At 49.7% G+C, this 23,295-nt stretch overlaps 1 protein-coding gene across 2 annotated transcripts in view; it reads left to right on the top strand.

Moving 5' to 3' along the window:
* Positions 1-23,295, top strand: part of MAP1B (microtubule associated protein 1B) — an 89,463-nt gene that overhangs the window by 60,502 nt on the left and 5,666 nt on the right. The window contains exons 1-5 of one of the 2 annotated variants that reach the window (XM_044778049.2): positions 1,389-1,713; positions 4,801-4,883; positions 7,214-7,354; positions 14,384-20,897; positions 23,035-23,273. In XM_044778049.2, coding sequence (XP_044633984.2) covers positions 7,223-7,354; positions 14,384-20,897; positions 23,035-23,273 — 6,885 coding nt within the window. In that variant the 5' untranslated portion in view covers positions 1,389-1,713; positions 4,801-4,883; positions 7,214-7,222. Of the gene's footprint in view, positions 1-1,388; positions 1,714-4,800; positions 4,884-7,213; positions 7,355-14,383; positions 20,898-23,034; positions 23,274-23,295 lie in introns of those variants that run through there. The other variant, XM_014851906.3, reaches the window with a different exon arrangement.

The following is a 23,295-nucleotide window of genomic DNA, read 5'->3' as shown; positions in this document are numbered from 1 at the left end:
GCAGAGCTGGGAGCCCGAGGGCTCTTCTCCTTCTGGACCCGCGCCCTGACCTCCACCCCGGGGATTCAGGCTCCTCCTCATCTTGTTCCTTCCACACTGAATAGACATTGAAGGCTTTCTTTATTCTTCAATTTCCATTTCTAGACTATGCTTACAAAGTGTTCATTTTTTCAAGAAAAGGAAGTTGTAGAAATAAACTTCTGGATTGTGATCATTAATGGAAATGGAAATGAAATATTCATCCTCGAGACACACGGAGTTGTCATCCACTTAAAGACAACTTAAAAGTTTTCAGCCTCACTGGTTGTTGCTTTCACTGAGGTTCCCCCTCCCGGGGCGCTGCAGTGACCCTGGGTCCAGCATTCTCTCCTTGGTGTGAGGCTGTTTCGTGGATCAGCTGCCCACCCGGGCTGAGACCTTGCTCCGGTCCCTGCAGAGATGATACAGTCTCCTAGGCCACTGTGTTCTGGGCTGATGTGTGGGATGCGTGAGGGAGGGAGGGGCCAGCTGTGCAAGACGGGAGCTTCCGAGTTTGATGGGGTTCAGTTGGGGCTCTGCCCCGATAGTGGGTGTCTGAATTCAGCCATGGTCAGCCTCCTGCAAAACCAGGGGAGAGGCTGAGTGAGCGCGTGTTTGGGCGAATGTGGACTGTGGAGGAGAGGCCCTAAGCCTCCTACAGATTCTACACCCAGAATATAGCATTTTGCTTCCAGAGATTTCAGTCCGTCGCATATAGTAATCTGTAAACCACTAAGACAGCCCAACCTGAAAAGACACATGGCTTGAAGTAATCTGTCAGGTTCTCAGTCATTGAAAAAAGTCCCAGCAATAACTGAAAAATTGGGGCTTATCTGGGTTTCAGGTGTAGCTTTGGGAGTTTACACCGAGTCTCCCTGTCTGCAAGGGCCCTGCTGCATCAGGGGGTCCCCGGGGGTGCTCTGGGTCCTAAGATGGGGCAGACCCGATTGTTGTCACATAACAGTGTCACCCCCCATGCCCCCGTGGAGCCTTCACAGTTACACTGGGCTGTGTGGGGAAGCCCTCACAGACTCTCGTGGCAGGAATAAGTGACAGCATCCTTCCCTCAGACCAACGCTGAGAGAGTTAACTGTCCATCTCGGCGGCCCAGTGCCCTCCCTGGGAGCTGTTTCTGGAGAAGGCAGACTGCAGGGGTAGAGAGAAAGGCTGCAACCATGTCGTCCTTCTTTCCTGGGAACTTCTTTTCTAAAGCAACTGAACGAGACCTCTGCAGGCGAGGGTGGTGGCCTCTCCTTCAAGAATGCCTGGCCCGTTTCCCAGTGTGAAACATTCCCCAAATATGCAACTTTGTGAGCGTCCCCGCAGCTGAGAGCTGCCTGCCGCCAGGGGAGCTGGCACCCCACAAGGTCATAGGGGGTGGGGGCATGGCTTTAGGCCCTCAGCAGGCCCTGGGTTTGCCAGATGCCAGGAAGGCCAGCCCCTGGTGACGTTGTCCGCGGAAGAATCTGGCCAACAGTCCGGCCGTGACAAGAGCTTGAGGCTTCTCTCTCTCTCTAAATCCCCTCCTTCATTCAAATCCAATCCTATAAAAAGGCTTTTTGTGGAAGGAGCAGCCATGGCGTCGTGGTGCACGTCTGTGTCGTGGCTGTCAGGCTTCCCAAAGATGGACAGAAAGAGCCTCCTCGGTTGACTTCCTGAGCAGGCAGGTCTTAAATGGACTCGGAAGGAGTGGAGGTAAACGGCAGCTTCACGTAGCATCTGTTTTGTGGGCAAGTGGTGAAGCCAGGGAGGAAGGCGCTTCTTGGGCTGGTCAGAAGGCCCTCCAGTGAACGGGGGAGGAAGGGCATGCTGGCAGGTGCTGGGCAGGCCAAGCTGGGCAGGCTGGGCTGCAGCAGAGGGGCCCGGGTAGCAGGGCGGGGACATCGTGCAGATGGGGTGAGAGGGCCGATTCCTTCCTGTCTCTCGGGGAGGGAGGTGCCCCTCTGTGGTCGCTTGCTCAAGTCTACAGAACAGGGTCAGGCCTGCAGCCCCGCCATTGCATTATGCTGCCTGGGCTCTGTGTGCAGGACGCTGTCCCCTCGATAGTGTGCTCCAGGAAGTGACCACTCACTTCTTCGCGGTCTTGTGCTTTTGCTAATTTGTCTCCACTTGGTGCCTCTGAAGTTCCTACCTAAGCTGTTATTTCAGGAGGCCACGATGGGAGGACCTAGAAAGGGGGCGGTTTTCTGTGCTTTGCCGGTTGTCCTTATATCGTTTGCTTATTTGGTTTGATGTTCTTTTGCTTTAGCTGCGAGCATCAGGCTTGGGTCGTGCTCATAGGAGCGAGCGTGCTCCCGCGGCTCAGTGTGGTCCTCTTTCCCAGGCCCGGGCCATCGCCTGCTGGGCTGCAAGACGTTGTGTGTTCTGGAGTCCCTTCGTTTTCAGGCGTTGGGAGGGGAGCACCACACGCCTACTGTTGATTTTACCCTCTTTGATGTGGGTGTTTGGCCACCTTCGCTCTCTTTTCCTCTTTGCTAATATTCTTCTCCTAATGCTTTCTGGCATCCCGCCTCTGTAAGCACGGCCCTGATTTTATTCCTCTGGGATTCTCCCCAGCTCTTCTTGGTGCTCCATGTCTGTCCTGCATCTGTTTTCCCAAGTCCCAGCTCAGTTACCTGCACCACAGAGCAGCAAGGCGGGGGACTCGAGAGCCGGGCACCCTGGGTCCGAGTCCTGGCGCCAGCGCTGGCTGGCTGTGTGACCGTGGGCGGGCTAATTCTCTTCTTCGTTGTCCTCATAGTACAGGAGACAATCCTGGTGCCTATGTCCTGGAGCTCTTCCGGGATCAAATGAACTAGTCCATGGGAGGAGGGCGTGGCCAGCGCCATTCTTGTAGAGTTTGGGCTTCTTCCATGTCTCATGTGGGTTTACTGGTTAATATTAGCTGTTAGGAAAGCTAAGACAGTGGAGAACAGGCTTGACAATGTGCGGGGCTAAGTGCTTCAACACACTGCTGTCGCTGTAGTCCTTCTGGTTCTTGATGGTATAAAGGGAGACAGCTCTAATTAAGCTGTGTGCCCTGGCCTGCTTTCTTTTTTTAACTTCTTAATTGAGATACATTCACATACCATACAATTCACCCTTTTAAAGTGGACTGTTCAACAGTTTCTTGGTAAATTGCATTATTAATTTTTTTTGAGTTTTGGTAAAATATATATAAAACATAAAATTTGCCATTTTAGCCATTTTTAAATGTCCAATTCAGTGGCATTAATCACATTCACGGTGTTATGCACCATCACCTCTTTTTCCAAAACTTTTTCATCCCCCCAAACAGAAACTCTGTGCCCATTAAGCAGTGACTCCCCGTTCCGTCTCCCCTCAGCCCCTCGTACCCTCTAATCTGCTCTGTGACTCCATGAACAGCCTATTCCAGATATTCCGTGCAAGTGGAATCATGCAGTATTTGTCCTTCCGTGTCTGGCTTCTTTCCCTCAGCATAATGTCCCCAAGGTTCATTCATGTTGTAGCCCGTGTCATGACTTCATTCCTTTTTATGGCTCAGTAAGATTCCATTGCCTGGATAGACCACATTTTGGTTGTCCATTCCTCCATCGGTGGACCTCTGGGTTGTCTCTACCTTTAGCTATTGTGGAATATGCTGCCGTGAACGCTAGCATACAAGTATCTGTCTGAGTCCCTGCTTTCTCTCCACCTGGGAGTGGAGTGGCTAGGTCATATGGTAATTCTGTTCTACCTTTGTAAAGAATTGCCCAACTGTCTTTCTGGAAAACAGTTGGTTTTTGGTTATTCTCTCCTTTGGTGGCTGTCCCCCTCAGATTCTACTCCATTTCCCCCTGTCTCCCAAGTTTCATTGCGCTTCCAAGCAGCAGACACCTTCTCACCTACCCTCCCAACCTTGTGTCTCCCTCCACCTGGCTGAGGGAACGGGCTCTTCTCTGTCCCTCCCTGACTGGCAGGGCATTTATGGCCCACTCTGGCCGCACATCCGCCTCAGCACTTCACCTCTGTCCGAGGAGGGGAGCCTTTGTAGGTCATCCATAGGCCTCAGTCCACTTGGGCTGGAGGTGGTTTCAGCCGCACGATGTCCCTAAAACCTAAAGTGTGGGAAGTCCGGGATGTGGAGCCAAACCTTGCAGAATTTCAGCCCTCCTTAGCCAGGTCCTTCATCCCCACAACTCCTTGCTTTGTTGTTTTCTGTCAGCCTTGCTTGTCTTAAGGGGCCATGTGGCCACCCGGTCCAGTGGGAGAGTTGTTCTCCGCTCTTCATTTGCTCACAGTTCCTCCACTTTTCTATGAGCAAGTGAATTAATTAATGAATACCCCAACAGCCTGTAAGCCTGCCTCAGACAGCCATTCTGGTTGTTGGGCTAATTGTTAGCCTGGGTTTCTGGATGTCATTCATTTCACAATAAGGCTCCTAATTAATCTCAGCACCGTTCTCACCAGAAGAAAGGCTGGTGCGGAGAAACATCCCCAATTACCATGAGAAAGGAAATGTCAAGAGCCTGTTGAGTTTTCCGGGCATCCACCCCTGTCTCAGATGCGACCCGCCATCAGCGTACAGAGGCAGCCTGGTGCCCAACCTCGAGAACTAGAGGGTTGTGAGTGCGCGAGGCACGCCAGATCGCCGGACCCAGCTCCGAGGAGCCGGCTGGGGTCCGCACACTCTTGTTTTGTGACGCCGATTGTGTTTCCCAAGACCGTGTGGAGAATCCTGCTGCCGTGGGCCATGTCTCTGCCCTCCCAGAAGCAGGCGGGGCAGTGTTAACCCAGAAGAACTAAGGGTCTCCTCTTTTGTCTGTGTTTTTGCGCCTGCAGGACAAAAGATCCTTCATCACCGAAGTGACGTTTTAGAAACAGTGGTCCTGATCAACCCTTCAGATGAAGCGGTCAGCACCGAGGTAAGCACTCGGCTCTGTGGGGTCTTGGGTGGGGCCTTACACAGCGGGGCAGAGACCCAGCAGATCAGAGGGGCTGGGGAGGTGGCGGGAGGACAGGGAGAGAGACGTTCTGCGTCCAGGGACGTTCCTTACCCCCAGTCAGTGGCTGGTTCTCTGCATTGGTACCACCCCAGACTGCCCCTCCCAATGAGGACAAAGCGGAAGACGCTAGCCAGAACGGGAGTATTTGTAGAGGCAATGGGATAGGAGATCCTGGGTATATATGGAGGGTGATGCAGGGGAGTCTGGCTGGGATGCAGCAGGGGAAATAGACCACACGCCCTCAGGCTGGGCCACGGAGAACCCAGGGTTGGAGAAGAGCAGCGTCTCAGACGCAGGCCCCTGCAGAGCCACCCTGCCCACCCCTTGTCACTGTTGAAAGGCAGGATAGCAGAGCGGTCAGGAGCATGGCCTCTGGGGCCACATTGTTACTAGCTGGTGGCCTCGGGCAAGCTGTTTCCTGTCTCTGTCTCGGTCTCCACCTCTGCGAGACAGAGATCACAGCTAATGTTCACGTTCAACGTTGCGACTGGAAGTGTCGAGCGCTTAGAACAGAGTTTGGCACCTAACAGCAGAAATATAAATGTTGGCTCTTCTTATTACCGATACCGTCAGAGGAATTTTTGCCAGAGAGAGTAACGGGGTTTCAGAGCCTACTGTAAGATAAGAACTTGGTGGGAGCTGGGGATCCCTGGTCACCCAGGCCAGAGGAGTTGTGGGTCTTCATGTCCCACTTCCTTTATTACATTTGGCACCTTTGAGATTGAGTGGCTCCTTGGATGTTAAGGTAGCCACAGTCCCTGGGAGCCTCCAGTATCTGCCGCATCTCTTCTGCCCATGCTTGGAGCATCTCTGTGACTGTAGTCTGTTTTTTAAAATTGAGATATAATTTACATACCATAAAATCCATCCTTTTAAAGAGTGCAGTTCATTGGTTTTTAGTATCTTCACAAAGTCATGCAATTGTCATCATTATCTCATTCCAGAACATGTCCGTCACCCCACAGAAACCCCGACCCCATTAGCAGTCACTCTCCCCAGCCCCAGGCAACCACTAATCTACTTTTTGCCTCTATGGATTTGCCTATTCTGAATATTCCAGATAGTGGAATCATACAATATGTGGCCTTTCGTATCTGGCTTATTTCACTTAGCATAACATTTTTGAGGGTCATCCACCTTATAGCATGTGTCAGGACTTCAAGCCTTTTCATGGCTGAATACTATTCCATTGTCTGGCTAGACCACATTGAGTTCATCCGTTCGTCAGTTGATGGGCATATGGGTGACTCCCACTTTCTGGCTGTCATTATGTAGCCTGTTTAGGTCCCACTTCCATCTGCCCCCATCAGATCCCATGATCCCATTTGACAATCCATGAAGGCACAGGCTGAGGAAAGTGACTGGCCAGCAGTCTCTCTGTGACTAACAGAATCAGGAAGTAGAAACAATTTTAAAGAGCTGGAGGATTAATATTTATCCGGGCAGAGTGCCTGGAACAGTTGTGAGAAATGGTAGGGGAAAAAATGTGGAGTTTCTCTCAGGAATCCAGGCTGGAACGGTGACCTCGGTCCTGTGTGTTTCCTTGAGTCACTATGGGGCTCTTGGGGCAGTGGGTTCATGTCCCTGCCTTCATGCCTAGCCCCGTGCCTAGCAGTCAGCTTGTGCGGAACCAAACGGGGCTCAGAGCAAATGTCGCGTTTCTGCTGAAGGACGGGCTGGCTTCCTGCCATGGAAAGAACAGAGAGTGCTTTTGTGCAAATCATTACAGTTCTCTCTGAGTCCCAGTCCGGCCAGCCCTTTATGTTCCACGGGAGGCACCTTGCTGATGCCACTGGAGGCTGCACTTGGAGCTTTGTGTTTGGTGTGTGGCTTGGAAGGAAAGGGACCCTGGATGAGGGTGCTGACTTGGGACCCCAGGTTCAAATCTGTGTTCCCTGAGCTTATGCCTGGTGCCTCGGCCTGTGGGATACTCCTTAGTCCGCAGACTGCCTGCTGTTTGTACACACAGCTGTGGGACACTTGTTACCAGCTGTGGAGACGGCTAGGAAACTAAGACAGAAAGTCAGCTCCCGCTGCTGTTGTGGGTATAGCCAGACGTGGAAAACGGCACTCATGGGCCACTGATGACCACAGGTGTTGGCTGCCGTCCGACTCCCCAGGGGAGTCTGCGTACCGAGGAATGAATAACTTTGTTGGCAGTGAACTTGAAGCCCTGCAGGGCGAGCCCTGTCTTGAGGGGGATGGCGGTGCCGCCTGGGCTCACGTCCGCTCCCTGTGCTTTGTTTCAGGTGCGTTTGATGATCACTGACGCCGCCCGCCACAAGCTGCTCGTGCTCACGGGACAGTGCTTCGAAAACACCGGAGAGCTCATTCTGCAGTCGGGCTCTTTCTCCTTCCAGAACTTCATAGAGATTTTCACCGATCAAGAGGTGGGCTCCCGTGCGGGACTAGCTGAGCTCTCCCACCGCTCGGTCACTGTTGTGGCCTGAGGCTGCTCTTTGAAAGCTTGTGGGGCAGATAGAAGAAGGGGAGGGCGTGTCCCCCTCCTTTGAAACTAGCAAAGCTGTGGCTGGTGCTTCCGTGCACTGCGGTTCCCTGGCTCATCACCGAAGGAGTTTAGAGCCCTCATCTTTAACTAATCGGAGCCATTCTTAATGTGCCTGAGATACAGATGGAGGGGGGTTGGAACAATCAGCATTTTACAGATGGCAAAAATGATGGAGAAACTTGAAATGACAGAGCCCAAAAGAAAGCCAAGTTTCCTGTTATCTGAAAGGATTCTCCGAAGATCTCGTGGGTTTTTAGTAACATTTAACTGCCCTGATTTCTTTCCCTACTTGGCCTTACTTTTCCTGGTCTAATTATTTCAGTTTCTCTCACTTTTAATGCCCGGTCCCAATGTTTGAACTTGGAGTGGTTGAACAGTCCAAGAAAGAGAGGGCTCGAGAAAGGGAGGCACGTAGGAAAATGGGCCACTTCCGTGAGCCACGTTAACGCCCCAAGAAAAAGATGGGTGAAGTAGGTTGATGAAGCTGGGTCATTAATATTTCTAATGAATAGATCTTATTCAAGGATGATACATGTGAAATATTGAAAACTATATGATGTTAGTGGTATTTTGTAAAATCAAAGGTCAAAGCTTTTAATTTGGTTATTTCTGCTTGAGAATTTATCCCGACTGGGAAACTGCTCTTTCCAAAATAACATTAGTCTTTCATTTTCTTTGTTAGTTTACAGTAGTTACAGAAACAGTTCAGGGCTGTCACCCATAGCAGGTTGGGGCTGCCCTAGCTGACAGCACATTTCTACGTGGAAAGGTTGAGGGATGTACTGACAGGAAGAGTTACCACATCTATTTAAAACCGCCTTCCTGAGAACTTCCTGAGATGGCGGCCTCTTGGTCTCATGGGGGCTGCGAAGGGCCATCTGTCTCTCTGCATCTAATCTTCCTGAGCCCTGTGCTCCACAGGGAGGCCTCTGTGTGCTCTTCCTCGCTGCGAGAGCTGTAAATACACTGCCCAGCTTCATTTGGCTCACCTGGAGCCTTCTGTAAAAATATAAATGTCGGATGACATGACCACGTTTTATTCTCCACCCACCAGAGGGGAAGGCAAAACGGTGAAAAGGAATGTATTATGTAGTGTTTGAAAGCCAGACTCTCAGAAGGTGTGATGCCATCTGGGTCTTGAGGCAGATAGCCTGGCTGCCCACAGTGAGAAGTGGCCCCAGGGCTCACTCCCAGCTGGTCCCCTCTTCACCACTTGAAAATGAAGGTTCCCGCCTGTCTTCCGCCAGGGCTGCCAGAATTCAGGCTGCATGTCTTGTGTCCATTGCACCCACTCATACTAAAGGCCCGTAAATCTGTGTTCAATTGCATGGAAATTCCCAGGCTGGAGCCACAATGCTCACTCCACCTGCTGCCTGGAAATCGTGTGTGATCACTGTAACGTCGGAATCTTTTGCAAGATGGTGTCCCCATGTTCACGTTGTGCCTGGGGGCCCGTGGGCATTTGTCTGGTAGCTCAGGGGTCACAGACACTATCGGCACCTTACCTGGAGAAGGGAGAGAGATGCAGAAGCCTGGACACAGCCCCGTGGCCCAATAACATGGGCGGGTGGCTCACCGGCCTCCTGGTAGGCTTGGCTCCCCGCTGAGCTCCTGGCTCATTTCTGTGCACACCGTGCCTCTGCTGCATCCCCAGGCAGTTCTAAAGTTAGTTGCTACCCCCATGTCATTGGTTTGCCTTTTTTGCAGTAAAACCAAATAGAGCAGATATGTAAAAAAAAGGGTTTGTCATTGCCAGAATTTTAAATAAGAAGGTATCACAAGTCATCCACCTCTCTATTTAAATAAAGCATAGCGTTATGAACATTGCTGCTTACATCACTTTTACTGGCCCGCAGAAGTGGAAGTTTGCACAATAGCCTATGCATATATTAGAATTTACCACTAATTGCAGAAGAAAAAGAAACAGCCTTAGCTGCAGAGTGTGAGGTCTGGGCAAGGGCATGTTCCTCGAGTTTGTAATCACTGGAGGGGTTCTGCAGGGCACACCTTTTCATCACACTCAGGCAGGTGTCGTTAAGGCCAGAGATGCTGTTATCTTCTCCTCTGCCTGCCCCATAACCCCCCAATACTTTGAAGAAAGTCATGCTCAACACACGTGAGAAAGGACCTCCAGAGTCTTCCCTACAGACTAGCTGCGTGGTGTTGGGGGTGGGGAAGGACGAGCAGCAGGACACTGGGCAGAATTCACTCTTCCTCTTCCCTAACCAGCGCCACTCAGCCTTTATTTTTCTGACGTTGTGGACTTTGGAGAAAGCACATGCCACGTTGGAGATGGCTGGAGAGACCAGTGGTGACCAGCCACTGAGCCAGAGCTCTGATTGCCTGTCGCTGCCTTGGAGACAGGGTTTGATCACAGAATGACTCAGTAACAGGGGGCCTCAAAGGCCATTTGGTGTCCAGCTTTGTTCCTTTTATCCAGTGCTTGATACATACTAGTCACTCCAGAGAAATCAGGAACACAATTTGGGAAAAACAAAAAATGATGTATTTTTTAACAAGAATAGCTAAAAATAAATGGACTGAAAAATAGAATTATCAGTGCATTTTGAGCTTCAGGTTTTGGGAGTCTTGGTCATTGGAGGTCAACTACAAAACCAGGACTTAGGAATTAGGACAGCATCTGGCTAACTCATCCCTCTCTGAAACCCAAGGATGGTGAAGTCACCATCTCCTGGGGACATTTTTCAGTCTCTCTGGCAGAAAATTTTTCCTTGTTTCTCTTATTGTATCTTCAAGGAAGGAATGTGATCCCTTTTCCACCTGACAGTGTCTTTAGACACCGTTCGCCAATGCGGCCAATTGTTTTTTCCTCCAGATTAATCGTTTTCAGTTTACCCACTGTTCTTCATAAAACAAGATATTAAAAGTTCTTCCATTCTCTGGTCACTGTCATTCAGGCCTGTTCCATTGGGGCATGGGATGGGATGGGGGAATCCAGGAGTTCAGTCTCGGTCACGTTTAGTGCCCTGGCTAAACTGCCATCAGACAGGTGGACATGTGAGTCCAGAGCTCAGGGAACTAAAAGTCGGGCTGGAGACATTAATGTGGAAGCCATCAGCATGTGAGAAAACAGATGAAGTGATCTAGGGAGAGAAATATATTCTGAGAGAAAGGGGCCCAGCTGTAGTGTTTAGAGGTTAAGGCCAAGAAGAGCCAGCAATGTCAATTTGTTTGTTTTTGGTCCAGTTTCTGTAAAATGCCATGACTCACACTGGACACCCTACTCCAGGCATCACTGACCAGGTCAGAATTGTGACAGTCCGTGACTTCTATAGGTTTGAATACAATCTTCTATTAAATAAGTCTAGAAGTTACTTTTGACCATCACCATCCACAATTAAATGTCAACAGGAAGGGATGCAGGCTTTGAGGACCTCTGCAACCTATGTAATTTGGGGGCTCCCTTTAAGAAAAAGAAAACAAAATTATGAATACACCATTAAGTTCAGGGCTTTGGGGGGAAACCGTGCCAGTGAGGGGCCTTGAAGTTTAAGCTCCATCAGCTTTATGCTAAATCTGTCTGCCCGTCAGCTGAAAGCCCTGAGTCTTTTCCAGGGACATCATTGTTGAGCCACACCTCCCGACCCTGTACTTGACCCAGCTGGTTTACCGGACCTCACCGTCATCCCTTTAGAATGCCATCCTGTTAGAGTTGACTTAGCCGTCATCATTCCCCTGTCAAGAGCTTTTTTAAATGTCTTAACTCTGCCATCCCACCTTTTGCTATGCCTCCCATTTTCATGCCATCCGCAGGTTTGATAAGCATGTCTTCACCATTTTCATCGAAGTCAGTACTCAAGAGGACATAGCTGAGCCCTGAGGCAGCCGCCTTAGACCTATGTCTGGTTGACACTCAGCAGCACGATTTATGTGGCTGGCTACAGATCCACCTAATTCTGCTATCTCACTGTTCAGAGATGCTGTTAGACGTCCTGCTAAAACCCAGAGATACGCTGTCCACTGTATTTCCTCATTAGCCAAGCAAGTAACCTAATCAGAAAAGGAAATGTAGTTAGTGGGCTGCGGTTAGCATTCTAATTTCATTAATATTATCTGCAGTAAAGTCATTTATTTCCCATATCTTCCTTCCTCTTCCAGTATGCCTGCATTTAATTAGAAAAAGTAATTAACAAAAAAGCCAGCCTTTGCCCTGAGGAATATTTCTTCCAGTAGTGTCTCTCATCCCTCTCTGTAAGAACAAGGGGAGGGTGGCAATCAGTGTGCTTGAGAAGGATTAGCAGGCTCGTGTCACTCCCCATGTGTCCACTCTGGGAGGACAGCATGCATCGAACTGGCCGAGTTCAGTGCAGTTCAGCAAACGTCTGTTGAGCCTGAAGATGTCTTGGAGAAACAAAGATAACGGTGATACAGACAGAAGATGCGTTTCCTGTCCTCCAGGAGCTTTCAGTGGAAGGGGCCATGAGAGGTACAGGATCTGCTGTGGTGATGATGTCAAGTTGCCTTTGAGGAGGCCTCAGTTTCCGAGTCTAAGACCTAGTGGGAGATTTTCTCGCACTGCTCACATCCTCGGCTCCTCCCTGTTCACTGAATCAGTGCTGACCCAGTGCCTCCGTGGGCTGGCCACTGTGACACCAGTCTTTACCCCGGGGCCCTCACCCTCTGCATGCGTGCGGGCGGGCCGGTCTGCAAGTGGGCTCTGGGGACGCGGGGCCTCGTTTCTGCCATACTCCTCCAAGGCTGCCTTCTCCCTCCTCCTCCCTGCCCTGCCCCATCCTCTCCTTCCTGACGGGCTCTCTCCAGCCCCCATCTCATCATGCACCGTGTGTGGCTGCTTCTCCAGAGGGACTGGATTTCTCTCTGAAGAGAAACCTTCCAGCAGTGCTGGCTTTCTTTTCTGCTTTCCCTAGGACGTCATGGTTTTCCATCCCCAGCCTCTCTTTGCTGTTTTTCAGTGTACCCCTGACTGCCTCAGAATTCTGTGCAGCCTTGTTTTCTTTTGGGGTCATTTCCTTAGTTTCTTGGAACTCTCTGGGTAGAGGTGAAAAGATGGAAAGTAGGGAGGATTCCTCAAGTCTTTTTACCGTCTCCTTGAACTTAGTGATGACACACTTCACATAAAAAGAGCTGGTAATGGAATGCCCCCCACGCACAGCTGGATCAGACCTTAGCTGCCACATCCTTCAGTTAGGGTGGAATTTCAAAAATTAAAATGAGCTAAACTTAATTTTAAATTTCACTGCTAAAGATTCAGCGGTGTGAGTGATCCTCGATCTCCCCTCTGAAATGTATTCTAAATCATGAGTGGTTTGCGTGAGCCCTGCATGAGGACTGGGATGGAGAGAACCTTGGTTGCTATGGTGATGGTGATGAGGGCCTATGCTCATCACTGGACCAGAAACCGCATCTGGTACTCCTCTTTGCTTTGGTCAGCAAATCATTTGAGCGAAGACTCCCCTAAGGACGGTTACCATTTACTTTTTCAGTTTTCTTAGCTTTCAAATAGTGGATTCTTATCCCTTTTGTAGGAGATTGTTAAGTCAGAGGCAAACAGCAAACTCAAAGACTTGTTATTTTGCCATTTTGTGACACTTCACATAAAATGTAGGACAAATAGGCTAACGAAGCAAAAATGGCTATTTTACTGCACTCTAATGCAGGAAAGTCAGAGGCTATAAATTACCCTTCTACACAGACACACCCTGGTAGGCTCAGAATGTTAGTATCCAGGAGGTTGTATGAGACAGAGGAAGCCACTCGCACTAGAAGACAGGAGTTCAGACCTGCTGGCTCAGGGATGCCTGAACCAAGTGGAATGCTTGCTTTGCCGTTTCATCATCTGCTGTCCAGGACACAGAGCTCTTTTCACTTGAACCTCTGGGCTGATTTATGTGCTTTGCTGCAACCAAAAGAAGACTAGGGTTTATGGCCTGATCCTTCCTATTTACTAAGCTAAGACCGTGAAACATATGGCCACAGTATGAAGTGAGAAAGAGAAGAGCATTTTCGTTAAACCACAATCTGTGTTTTGGTCCGATTTGCTCTTCTTCATTCCCATCCTATGGTACTAAACAACGTGTTGAAAACTTTTGAGCCAGATGTGATCTTAGCCAGCTTGCCCTATAAAGAACAGGAGCTGCGAGAGAGCAGAATGTCTCACCTTGGCTTAAACATGAGCGTGTGGGGACAATTTGGCCACTTGCTCATATAATTACCCAATTGCTTTAATCATCATGGCTTCAATTAAGTATTTGTATTTGCAGAGAAACTGCTGGATGAACCACTCTTGCTTTAAATAGTGTGAACTGATGCCAGAACCAGGAATTTCTTATAGTAATGTGCAATCTATACCTTCCTATCTCCAAGGGGGAAAAATACACCAAACTTTTTTCTTTTGTTCCTGCCGAAATCTATAAATAGATGACACGTGCACTGTCTAAATCCCTTTCATGTGTCAGTCAGGCCCTTTTGCCAAGCCCAGTGGAATAGAAGAGAATATTTTATATCAGTGGTGAAATGACTCACATAGCCTGCCCCAGTGACAGTTTAATATTTTTTAAAGGGCGTTTTTGCATGGCCAGTACCCAGGGGGGATAGGGGCACAGGCACTGGTCATCCAGCTGGTCACTGGTCTTAGAACTAAAGCACAGTGCTGGAGTTCCCCTTCTGGGCCGGAACAGATCCGGAGGGCTCTCAGGGGAGGTGCTGGCACGGAGGGGTGGTTGAGGCAGAAAGGTGCAGTCCAGGGGTGAGGACAGGCTGTTCGCCTACCAGTGTGGAATATTTCAGCGTTTACCCAACCAGCATCTCGGAAATCAGCCCCACGTGCATCCATTGATTCTACAACATCTAGTAATAGATGGGATGATCAGTGATGACAGTCACTTAAACCTTTTCCTACTTTCTTTCTTATTATTTTTTTAAATCCCAGATTGGGGAATTACTGAGCACGACCCATCCTGCCAACAAAGCCAGCTTAACCCTGTTCTGTCCCGAAGAAGGGGACTGGAAGAACTCCAATCTTGACAGACACAATCTCCAAGACTTCATCAATATTAAACTCAACTCAGCTTCTATATTGCCGGAAATGGAAGGACTTTCCGAGTTTACGGAGTATCTCTCGGAGTCAGTGGAAGTCCCATCTCCCTTTGATATCCTAGAACCTCCCACATCGGGTGGGTTCCTAAAGCTCTCTAAGCCTTGTTGTTACATTTTTCCCGGAGGGAGGGGCGATTCTGCGTTGTTCGCAGTGAATGGATTCAATATGCTCATCAACGGAGGATCAGAAAGGAAATCCTGCTTCTGGAAGCTCATCCGACACTTGGACAGAGTGGACTCCATCCTGCTCACCCACATTGGGGATGACAATTTGCCTGGAATAAACAGCATGCTACAGCGGAAAATTGCAGAGCTCGAGGAAGAACAGTCCCAGGGCTCCACCACAAATAGTGACTGGATGAAAAACCTCATCTCCCCTGACTTAGGAGTTGTATTTCTCAATGTACCCGAAAATCTGAAAAACCCAGAGCCAAACATCAAGATGAAGAGAAGCACAGAAGAAGCTTGCTTCACTCTCCAGTACCTAAACAAATTGTCCATGAAGCCGGAGCCTCTGTTCAGAAGTGTTGGCAATACCATTGATCCCGTCATTCTTTTCCAAAAAATGGGAGTTGGTAAACTTGAGATGTACGTGCTTAACCCAGTCAAGAACAGCAAGGAAATGCAGTATTTTATGCAGCAGTGGACCGGCACCAACAAAGACAAGGCTGAACTAACCCTGCCTAATGGCCAAGAGATAGATATCCCGATTTCCTGCCTAACTTCAGTCTCCTCTTTGATTGTCTGGCACCCAGCAAACCCTGCGGAGAAAATCATCCGTGTCCTGTTTCCAGGCAACAGTACCCAATACAATATCCTGGAAGGACTGGAAAAGCTCAAACATTTAGACTTCCTGAAACAGCCGCTGGCCACCCAGAAGGATCTAACTGGCCAGGTGGCCACTCCTACTGTGAAACAAGTAAAGCTGAAACAGAGAGCCGACAGCCGAGAAAGTCTGAAGCCAGCCACAAAACCACTTCCCAGCAAATCTGTGCGAAAGGAGTCTAAAGAAGAAACCCCTGAAGTCACAAAAGCCAATCATGTGGAAAAGCCACCCAAAGTTGAAAGCAAAGAAAAGGTAACAGTGAAAAAAGACAAGCCAGTGAAAACAGAGACCAAACCTCCAGTGGCCGAAAAGGAGGTACCCAGCAAAGAAGAAGTGCCTCCAGTGAAGGCCGAGGGGGCTGACAAGCAAGGCACAGATGTCAAACCCAAAGTCGCCAAGGAGAAGACGGTGAAAAAGGAAACAAAGGCAAAACCCGAAGAAAAGAAAGAGGAGAAGGAAAAGCCAAAGAAAGAAGTCGCGAAAAAGGAGGACAAAACACCTGTCAAGAAGGAGGAAAAACCAAAAAAAGAAGAGGTGAAAAAGGAGGTGAAAAAGGAAGTCAAGAAAGAGGAGAAAAAAGAAGTCAAGAAAGAGGTTAAGAAGGAAACCCCCCTGAAGGAAGCCAAGAAGGAAGTTAAGAAGGAAGAAAAGAAGGAAATTAAAAAGGAAGAAAAGGAGCCCAAAAAAGAAATTAAGAAAGTTCCTAAAGATTCAAAGAAATCAACAACTCCTGTATCCGAAGCAAAAAAACCAGCCGCATTAAAACCAAAAGTACCGAAGAAGGAAGAGCCTGTCAAGAAAGAGTCTGTTGCTGCCGGGAAGCCAAAGGAGAAGGGGAAAGTTAAGGTCGTTAAGAAGGAGGGCAAGGCGGCAGAGGCTGCGGTGGCCGCTGTTGGCACTGTGGCCACCGCAGCAGCTGTGGCAGCGGCAGCTGGAATAGCAACCACTGGTCCTGCCAAAGAGCTCGAAGCTGAGAGGTCCCTTATGTCCTCCCCTGAGGATCTGACCAAGGACTTTGAAGAGTTAAAGGCTGAAGAAGTCGACGTAGCAAAAGACATGAAGCCTCAGCTGGAGCTGATTGAAGACGAGGAGAAGCTGAAGGAGACCGAGCCAGTCGAAGCCTATGTCATCCAGAAAGAGACGGAAGTCATCAAAGGTCCTGCTGAGTCCCCGGATGAGGGCATCACCACCACCGAAGGGGAGGGTGAATGTGAGCAGACCCCCGAGGAGCTAGAGCCAGTCGAGAAGCAGGGGGTGGACGACATCGAAAAATTTGAAGATGAAGGAGCAGGTTTTGAGGAATCCTCAGAGGCTGGAGACTACGAAGAGAAGGCAGAAACTGAGGAGGCTGAGGAGCCAGAAGAAGACGGTGAAGAAACCGTGTGCGTGAGCACCTCCAAGCACAGCCCCGTGGAGGAGGAGGAGGAAAGCACGAAGGCCGAGGCCGACGTGCACATCAAGGAGAAGAGGGAGTCTGTGACCAGTGGTGATGACCGAGCGGAAGAAGACATGGACGAGGCAGTGGAGAAAGGAGAAGCTGAACAATCTGAAGAGGAGGCTGATGAGGAGGACAGAGCCGAGGATGCCAGAGAGGAAGAATATGAGCCTGAAAAAGTCGAAGCTGAAGATTATGTGATGGCCGTGGTGGACAAGGCTGCGGAGGCTGGTGGTGCTGAGGATCAGTATGGATTCCTGACCACCTCAGCCAAGCCACTGAGAGCCCAGTCTCCTGCCCGAGAACCTGCGTCTTCAATTCATGATGAGACTTTACCTGGAGGCTCGGAGAGTGAGGCCACCGCTTCCGATGAGGAGAATCGAGAAGACCAGCCTGAAGAATTCACTGCCACCTCCGGCTACACTCAGTCTACCATTGAGATATCCAGTGAGCCCACCCCAATGGATGAGATGTCTACTCCTCGCGACGTGATGAGTGATGAGACCAACAATGAAGAGACAGAGTCCCCATCTCAAGAATTTGTAAACATCACCAAATTTGAGTCTTCACTGTATTCTCAGGAATACTCCAAACCTGCTGTTACATCACTCAATGGATTATCCGAAGGGTCAAAAACAGATGCCACTGATGGCAAGGATTACAATGCCTCAGCCTCCACCATCTCACCACCCTCATCCATGGAGGAAGACAAATTTATCAAATCAGCTCTCCGTGATGCTTACTGCTCTGAAGAGCAAGACGTGAAAGCCAGTGCCACGTTGGAGATCAAAGACACCGTCTCAGCAGTTTCAGATGAAAAACTTAGTCCGTCCAAGAGCCCGTCGCTGAGTCCATCTCCGCCGTCACCCATAGAGAAGACTCCTCTGGGTGAACGCAGTGTGAACTTTTCTCTGACACCCAATGAGATTCAAGTCTCAGCAGAGGTGGAAGCAGTCCCAGTGTCTCCTGAAGTGACCCAAGAAGTAGTTGAAGAACAATGTGTTAGTCCTGAGGAGAAGACCCTGGAAGTGGTATCTCCATCTCAGTCTGTGACTGGCAGTGCTGGCCACACACCTTACTACCAGTCTCCCACCGAGGAGAAATCTAGTCACCTCCCCACAGAAGTCATTGAAAAACCACCAGCAGTTCCAGTGAGTTTTGAATTCAGTGAAGCCAAAGATGACAGTGAACGGGCTTCCATAAGCCCCATGGATGAACCTGTGCCTGACTCGGAGTCTCCTATTGAAAAAGTGTTGTCTCCCTTACGGAGCCCTCCCCTAATTGGATCCGAGTCTGCATATGACAGTTTCCTCAGTGCTGACGACAAGGCTCCTGTTAGAGGTCCTGAAAGCCCCTTTGAAGGAAAGAATGGAAAACAAGACTTTCCAGACCAAATAAGTCCAGTTTCAGATACGACTTCCACTGGTCTTTTCCAAGACAAACAGGAAGGGAAAAGCACGGACTTTATACCGATCAAGGAAGACTTTGGTCAAGAAAAGAAAACTGACGATATTGAAGCCATGAGTTCTCAAGCCGGACTGGCCTTCGATGAAAGGAAGTTAGGAGGAGATGTTTCTCCTTCACAAATAGATGTCAGTCAGTTTGGCTCTTTGAAGGAAGACACTAAGATGTCCATTTCCGAAGGCACTGTCTCAGACAAGTCAGCTACTCCTGTTGATGAAGGGGTAGCGGAAGACACATACTCCCATATGGAGGGCGTGGCCTCCGTCTCCACAGCCTCCGTGGCAACAAGCTCCTTTCCAGAGCCAACAACAGATGACGTGTCTCCTTCCCTGCACGCTGAGGTGGGCTCCCCACATTCCACGGAAGTGGATGACTCCCTGTCAGTGTCCGTTGTGCAGACGCCTACCACTTTCCAGGAAACGGAAATGTCTCCGTCTAAAGAGGAGTGCCCAAGACCAATGTCCATTTCTCCACCGGACTTCTCCCCTAAAACAGCCAAATCCAGGACACCAGTTCAAGACCACCGATCTGAACAATCTTCCATGTCCATTGAATTTGGCCAAGAATCCCCTGAGCATTCCCTCGCCATGGACTTCAGTCGTCAGTCTCCAGATCAGCCTACGGTGGGTGCGGGTATGCTTCACATCACTGAGAATGGGCCGACCGAGGTGGACTACAGTCCTTCTGACCTGCAGGACTCCAGTTTATCACACAAGATACCGCCAACGGAGGAGCCGTCCTACACCCAGGATAACGACCTTTCGGAGCTCATCTCAGTGTCTCAGGTCGAGGCCTCCCCATCCACCTCTTCCGCACACACCCCTTCTCAGATAGCTTCTCCTCTCCAAGAAGACACTCTATCCGATGTCGTTCCTCCCAGAGATATATCCTTATATGCCTCGCTCACCTCTGAAAAAGTGCAAAGTCTGGAAGGAGAGAAGCTCTCCCCAAAATCCGATATCTCTCCACTCACCCCAAGAGAGTCCTCTCCTTTATACTCACCTAGTTTCTCAGATTCTACCTCTGCAGTCAAAGAGAGCATAGCAGCGTGCCACACTCCGTCTCCTCCGCCAACAGATGCAGCATCTGCAGAGCCCTACGGCTTCCGTGCCTCCATGTTATTTGATACGATGCAACACCATCTGGCCTTGAGCAGAGATTTGACCACATCTGGCGTGGAGAAGGACAGTGGAGGGAAGACCCCTGGTGACTTCAGCTATGCCTATCAAAAGCCTGAGAAAACAACCAGGTCCCCAGATGAAGAAGGTTACGACTATGAGTCTTACGAGAAAACCGCCCGGACCCCAGATGTGAGTGGCTATTACTATGAGAAGACAGATATAACCACAAAATCTCCAAGTGACAGCAGCTACCCCTATGAGACCATTGAGAAAACCACCGAGAGTCCTGAAGATGGTGGCTATGCCTATGAAATTACTGGAAAGACCACACGGACCCCCGAAGAGGGTGGGTACTCCTATGAGATAAGTGAAAAGACGATCAGGACCCCTGAAGTGAGTGGCTACAGCTATGAAAAGACTGAGAGGTCTAGAAAGCTCCTGGATGACATCAGCAATGGCTATGATGACTCCGAAAACGGTGGCCATACACTTGGGGATTCCAGCTACTCTTATGAGACCACAGAGAAAGTCGCCAGTTTCCCCGAGTCTGAAAGTTATTCCTACGAGACATCTACTGCCACTGCTCGATCCCCTGATGCTCCCACGTACGGTTATGAGACTGCAGAGAGAATCCCTGGGACCCCTCAGGCGTCCGCATACGCCTATGAGACTTCAGACCAGTGCTACACGGCAGAAAAGAAGTCCCCCTCAGAGGCTCGCCAGGATGTCGACTTGTGCCTAGTGTCCTCCTGTGAATACAAGCACCCCAAGACAGAGCTGTCGCCCTCCTTCATCAATCCGAATCCTCTCGAGTGGTTTGCCAGCGAAGAGCCGACGGAAGAATCCGAGAAGCCCCTCACCCAATCAGGGGCAGCCCCGCCGCCTCCAGGAGGAAAGCCGCAGGGGCGACAGTGTGATGAAACCCCTCCCACCTCTGTCAGTGAGTCAGCCCCATCCCAGACTGACTCTGATGTCCCCCCGGAGACTGAAGAGTGCCCCTCCATCACAGCCGATGCAAATATCGACTCTGAAGATGAATCGGAAACCATCCCCACAGACAAAACCGTCACGTACAAACACATGGACCCCCCTCCGGCCCCGATGCAGGACCGCAGCCCTTCTCCGCGCCACCCCGACGTGTCCATGATGGACCCGGAGGCCTTGGCCATTGAGCAGAACCTGGGCAAAGCTCTGAAGAAAGACCTGAAAGAGAAGACCAAAACCAAAAAGCCAGGTACAAAGACCAAGTCGTCGTCACCTGTCAAGAAGGCCGATGGGAAGTCCAAGCCCTCTGCGGCTTCGCCCAAGCCAGCCGGCTTGAAAGAGTCCTCAGACAAGGTGTCCAGAGTGGCTTCTCCCAAGAAGAAAGAATCTGTGGAAAAAGCCACGAAAACCGCCCCGACTCCCGAGGTCAAAGCTGCACGTGGGGAAGAGAAAGACAAGGAGACGAAGAACGCCGCCAACACCTCCACGTCCAAGTCAGTGAAGACCGCGACAGCAGGTAGGTGGCAGGGCTGGCCTCCAGACACAGGCCGTGGCTACGCTGCTTTTAACTGGAGCCTCTCAACTTCCACTGACCTTGTGCCAGGGAGGTGAGAGGACGCAACTCGCTGCTGTCCGTCCCCTTTGCTATTCTTTTCTGCTAGAAGTTACGGATCTCAGCCCGACGTGGCCCTTGGGCTTGGGGATAGCTCAGCCTACGGCCCAGACAGCTCTGATGCACCAGATGCCGCTCCTGGGTCTGTTCCATTCCGCAGCCCGGCAGCCACGGCCTCGTTCTAAGTCTTCAAAACCAAGGGCTGTGTTTCATTCTCCTCTGGAAGACTGTGCAGTGCTGGCTTTAGCCACACTGGCCCCAGAATCAAGCTGAGGTGACCCAGGCCAGCTCCCAAAGGCCTAGGGAGAACCCGAGTTCCAAGTCAAGCCTGGGATGACCAGTGTAGGCCCAAGATTGAGGTTCTGTTTCTTTTATAAAATTCTTTTTAAATAGTTATAACATTTTAAAGTTAAAAATTGTAAAGTTTTTAATTAAAAAAAAAAAGTCATCAGACTGGAGATGCGTCCCCATGAGAGGCAGTGCTGTGCTTTTCTGCCACCGAAGAGCATCATTTCAGTTGACCAGTGGGTACCCGGCACATGGGAGGCTCTCCCGACCCCCTCCCGCCCCAGCCTCACTGAGAGACACAGAACCCCGATTCAGATGGAAAGTCCGCTTGGCAGGAGCAGACGTCCCTGACTGCTGAGCAGTCCCATTTCGGTCCTGATTCCCAGATTTGTCAGGCTCTCAGGAGTCATCTGGGTTTTTGACGGCCCAGCCTCATCTTGTTGCTTCAGACTAGTCAGAGGGACTCGCATTAACACATTTTATTCGCTTTACATACTTGTTCAGGTTATGTTGTTACAAACTAACATAAATTGGCCCAAATGTGTAAAGCAAAAAATAAGTAAAATTTCCTTGATTTATTAGGGTAAATCTGATAAATGAACCTTTGGGACTTTCAAATTCAGTACATTTTAGGAAGTATTAGTTACAGCTGCAAATTTTTACTTTAAGTAACATGGAGCATCAATTTCAAGACAATTCTCAGATTTCCTCTTTTTACACACATGTGGAAGACAAACTGAATTTGTTCACGCTTAGAATTAATGGAAACCCACCAGATAATTAACCCCTTGGTCTGAAAGAGCTGACGACTGACCTGCACTTAGGAGAAAAATGAAACCATCCAAACAGATGAAAACCAACTGAAATTGGCTACGAAACTTGCCAAGTATACACTAGCCCACACGATTGATTTTTTTAAAACATTTTTTGTCATTTAAAGAGAGAATTTTAAGGCAAGGTAACGAAGATGAGTTGGTCTAAATTTACTTGGAAGATGCTTTTCCAGTAGGTTTCTAAAAAGACAAAACTGCACCGTTGATTGACTTTTAAGACCAGCCTGGGTCGACTTCTGGCAGCTCCCGTCGTGCTTCTGTGAGAAGCCCTCCTTTGCTCCTTTGGTGTGGATGGGAGGGATGTTGTGTGTAAGGGAAAGCAGCAGAGATTTTTAATGAGAAGAAATATAACTCGCAAACTTCCACGTGTTAGAGTTCTGTCCTTCGCACAGAATCAGCATTTCATCAGTTTATGAAGGAGGTTAAGGAGCTGAAGGCCTTGGAAATCAGATGAAGTTAAGATCTGGCCGTTGACCAGGTCAAATGTTAGGGTATAGTATTCAGCTGTGGGCAAAAGTGCTCTTAAATGAGGTCCTGACATGGATTACCGACTGCTGAACTATGGTTACTAAATGCAGATGCTTCCTTTGCCTTTTAAAATCTGTTTCTTAGATCACCTTTCAAATTAAGATACACACTAGTAGCCCTCTTAGGAAGAGTATTACTATCTAGTTCCATCTTTTGGGAGGGCCTTGAAACTCTTCCTACTTCCTAATGGGTTGTCCCCGAAGGGAGACCATCCCATTCTTCGTTTCTCTTGTTGACGTGGTGAACCACCATGTTGTTTCCTCAGATTGCCAGAGGGAAGTGCCGGGTCCCTCCTCTGGGTGTCCTAGAGGGACCTTCCTGTGCACGAGCACAAATGGGTCTCTTCGCATTCCTGTGACCCGGCTTTCTCTGCTTTTGTTTATTTACCAAAGGACCAGGGACCACCAAGACGGCCAAGCCCTCCGCTGTGCCCCCAGGCCCCCCTGTGTACTTGGACCTGTGCTATATTCCCAACCACAGCAACAGTAAGAATGTTGATGTCGAGTTTTTCAAGAGAGTGAGGTCGTCCTACTACGTGGTGAGTGGGAATGACCCCGCTGCCGAGGAGCCCAGCCGGGCTGTCCTGGATGCCTTGTTGGAAGGGAAGGCCCAGTGGGGCAGCAACATGCAGGTAAGAGCTCCAGGCCTGTGTC

Source organism: Equus asinus, chromosome 9 (genome assembly GCF_041296235.1).
Source record: "Equus asinus isolate D_3611 breed Donkey chromosome 9, EquAss-T2T_v2, whole genome shotgun sequence".
In the NCBI taxonomy this organism is placed as follows: Eukaryota; Metazoa; Chordata; class Mammalia; order Perissodactyla; family Equidae; genus Equus; species Equus asinus.
This window is presented reverse-complemented; position numbering and strand designations above follow the sequence as displayed.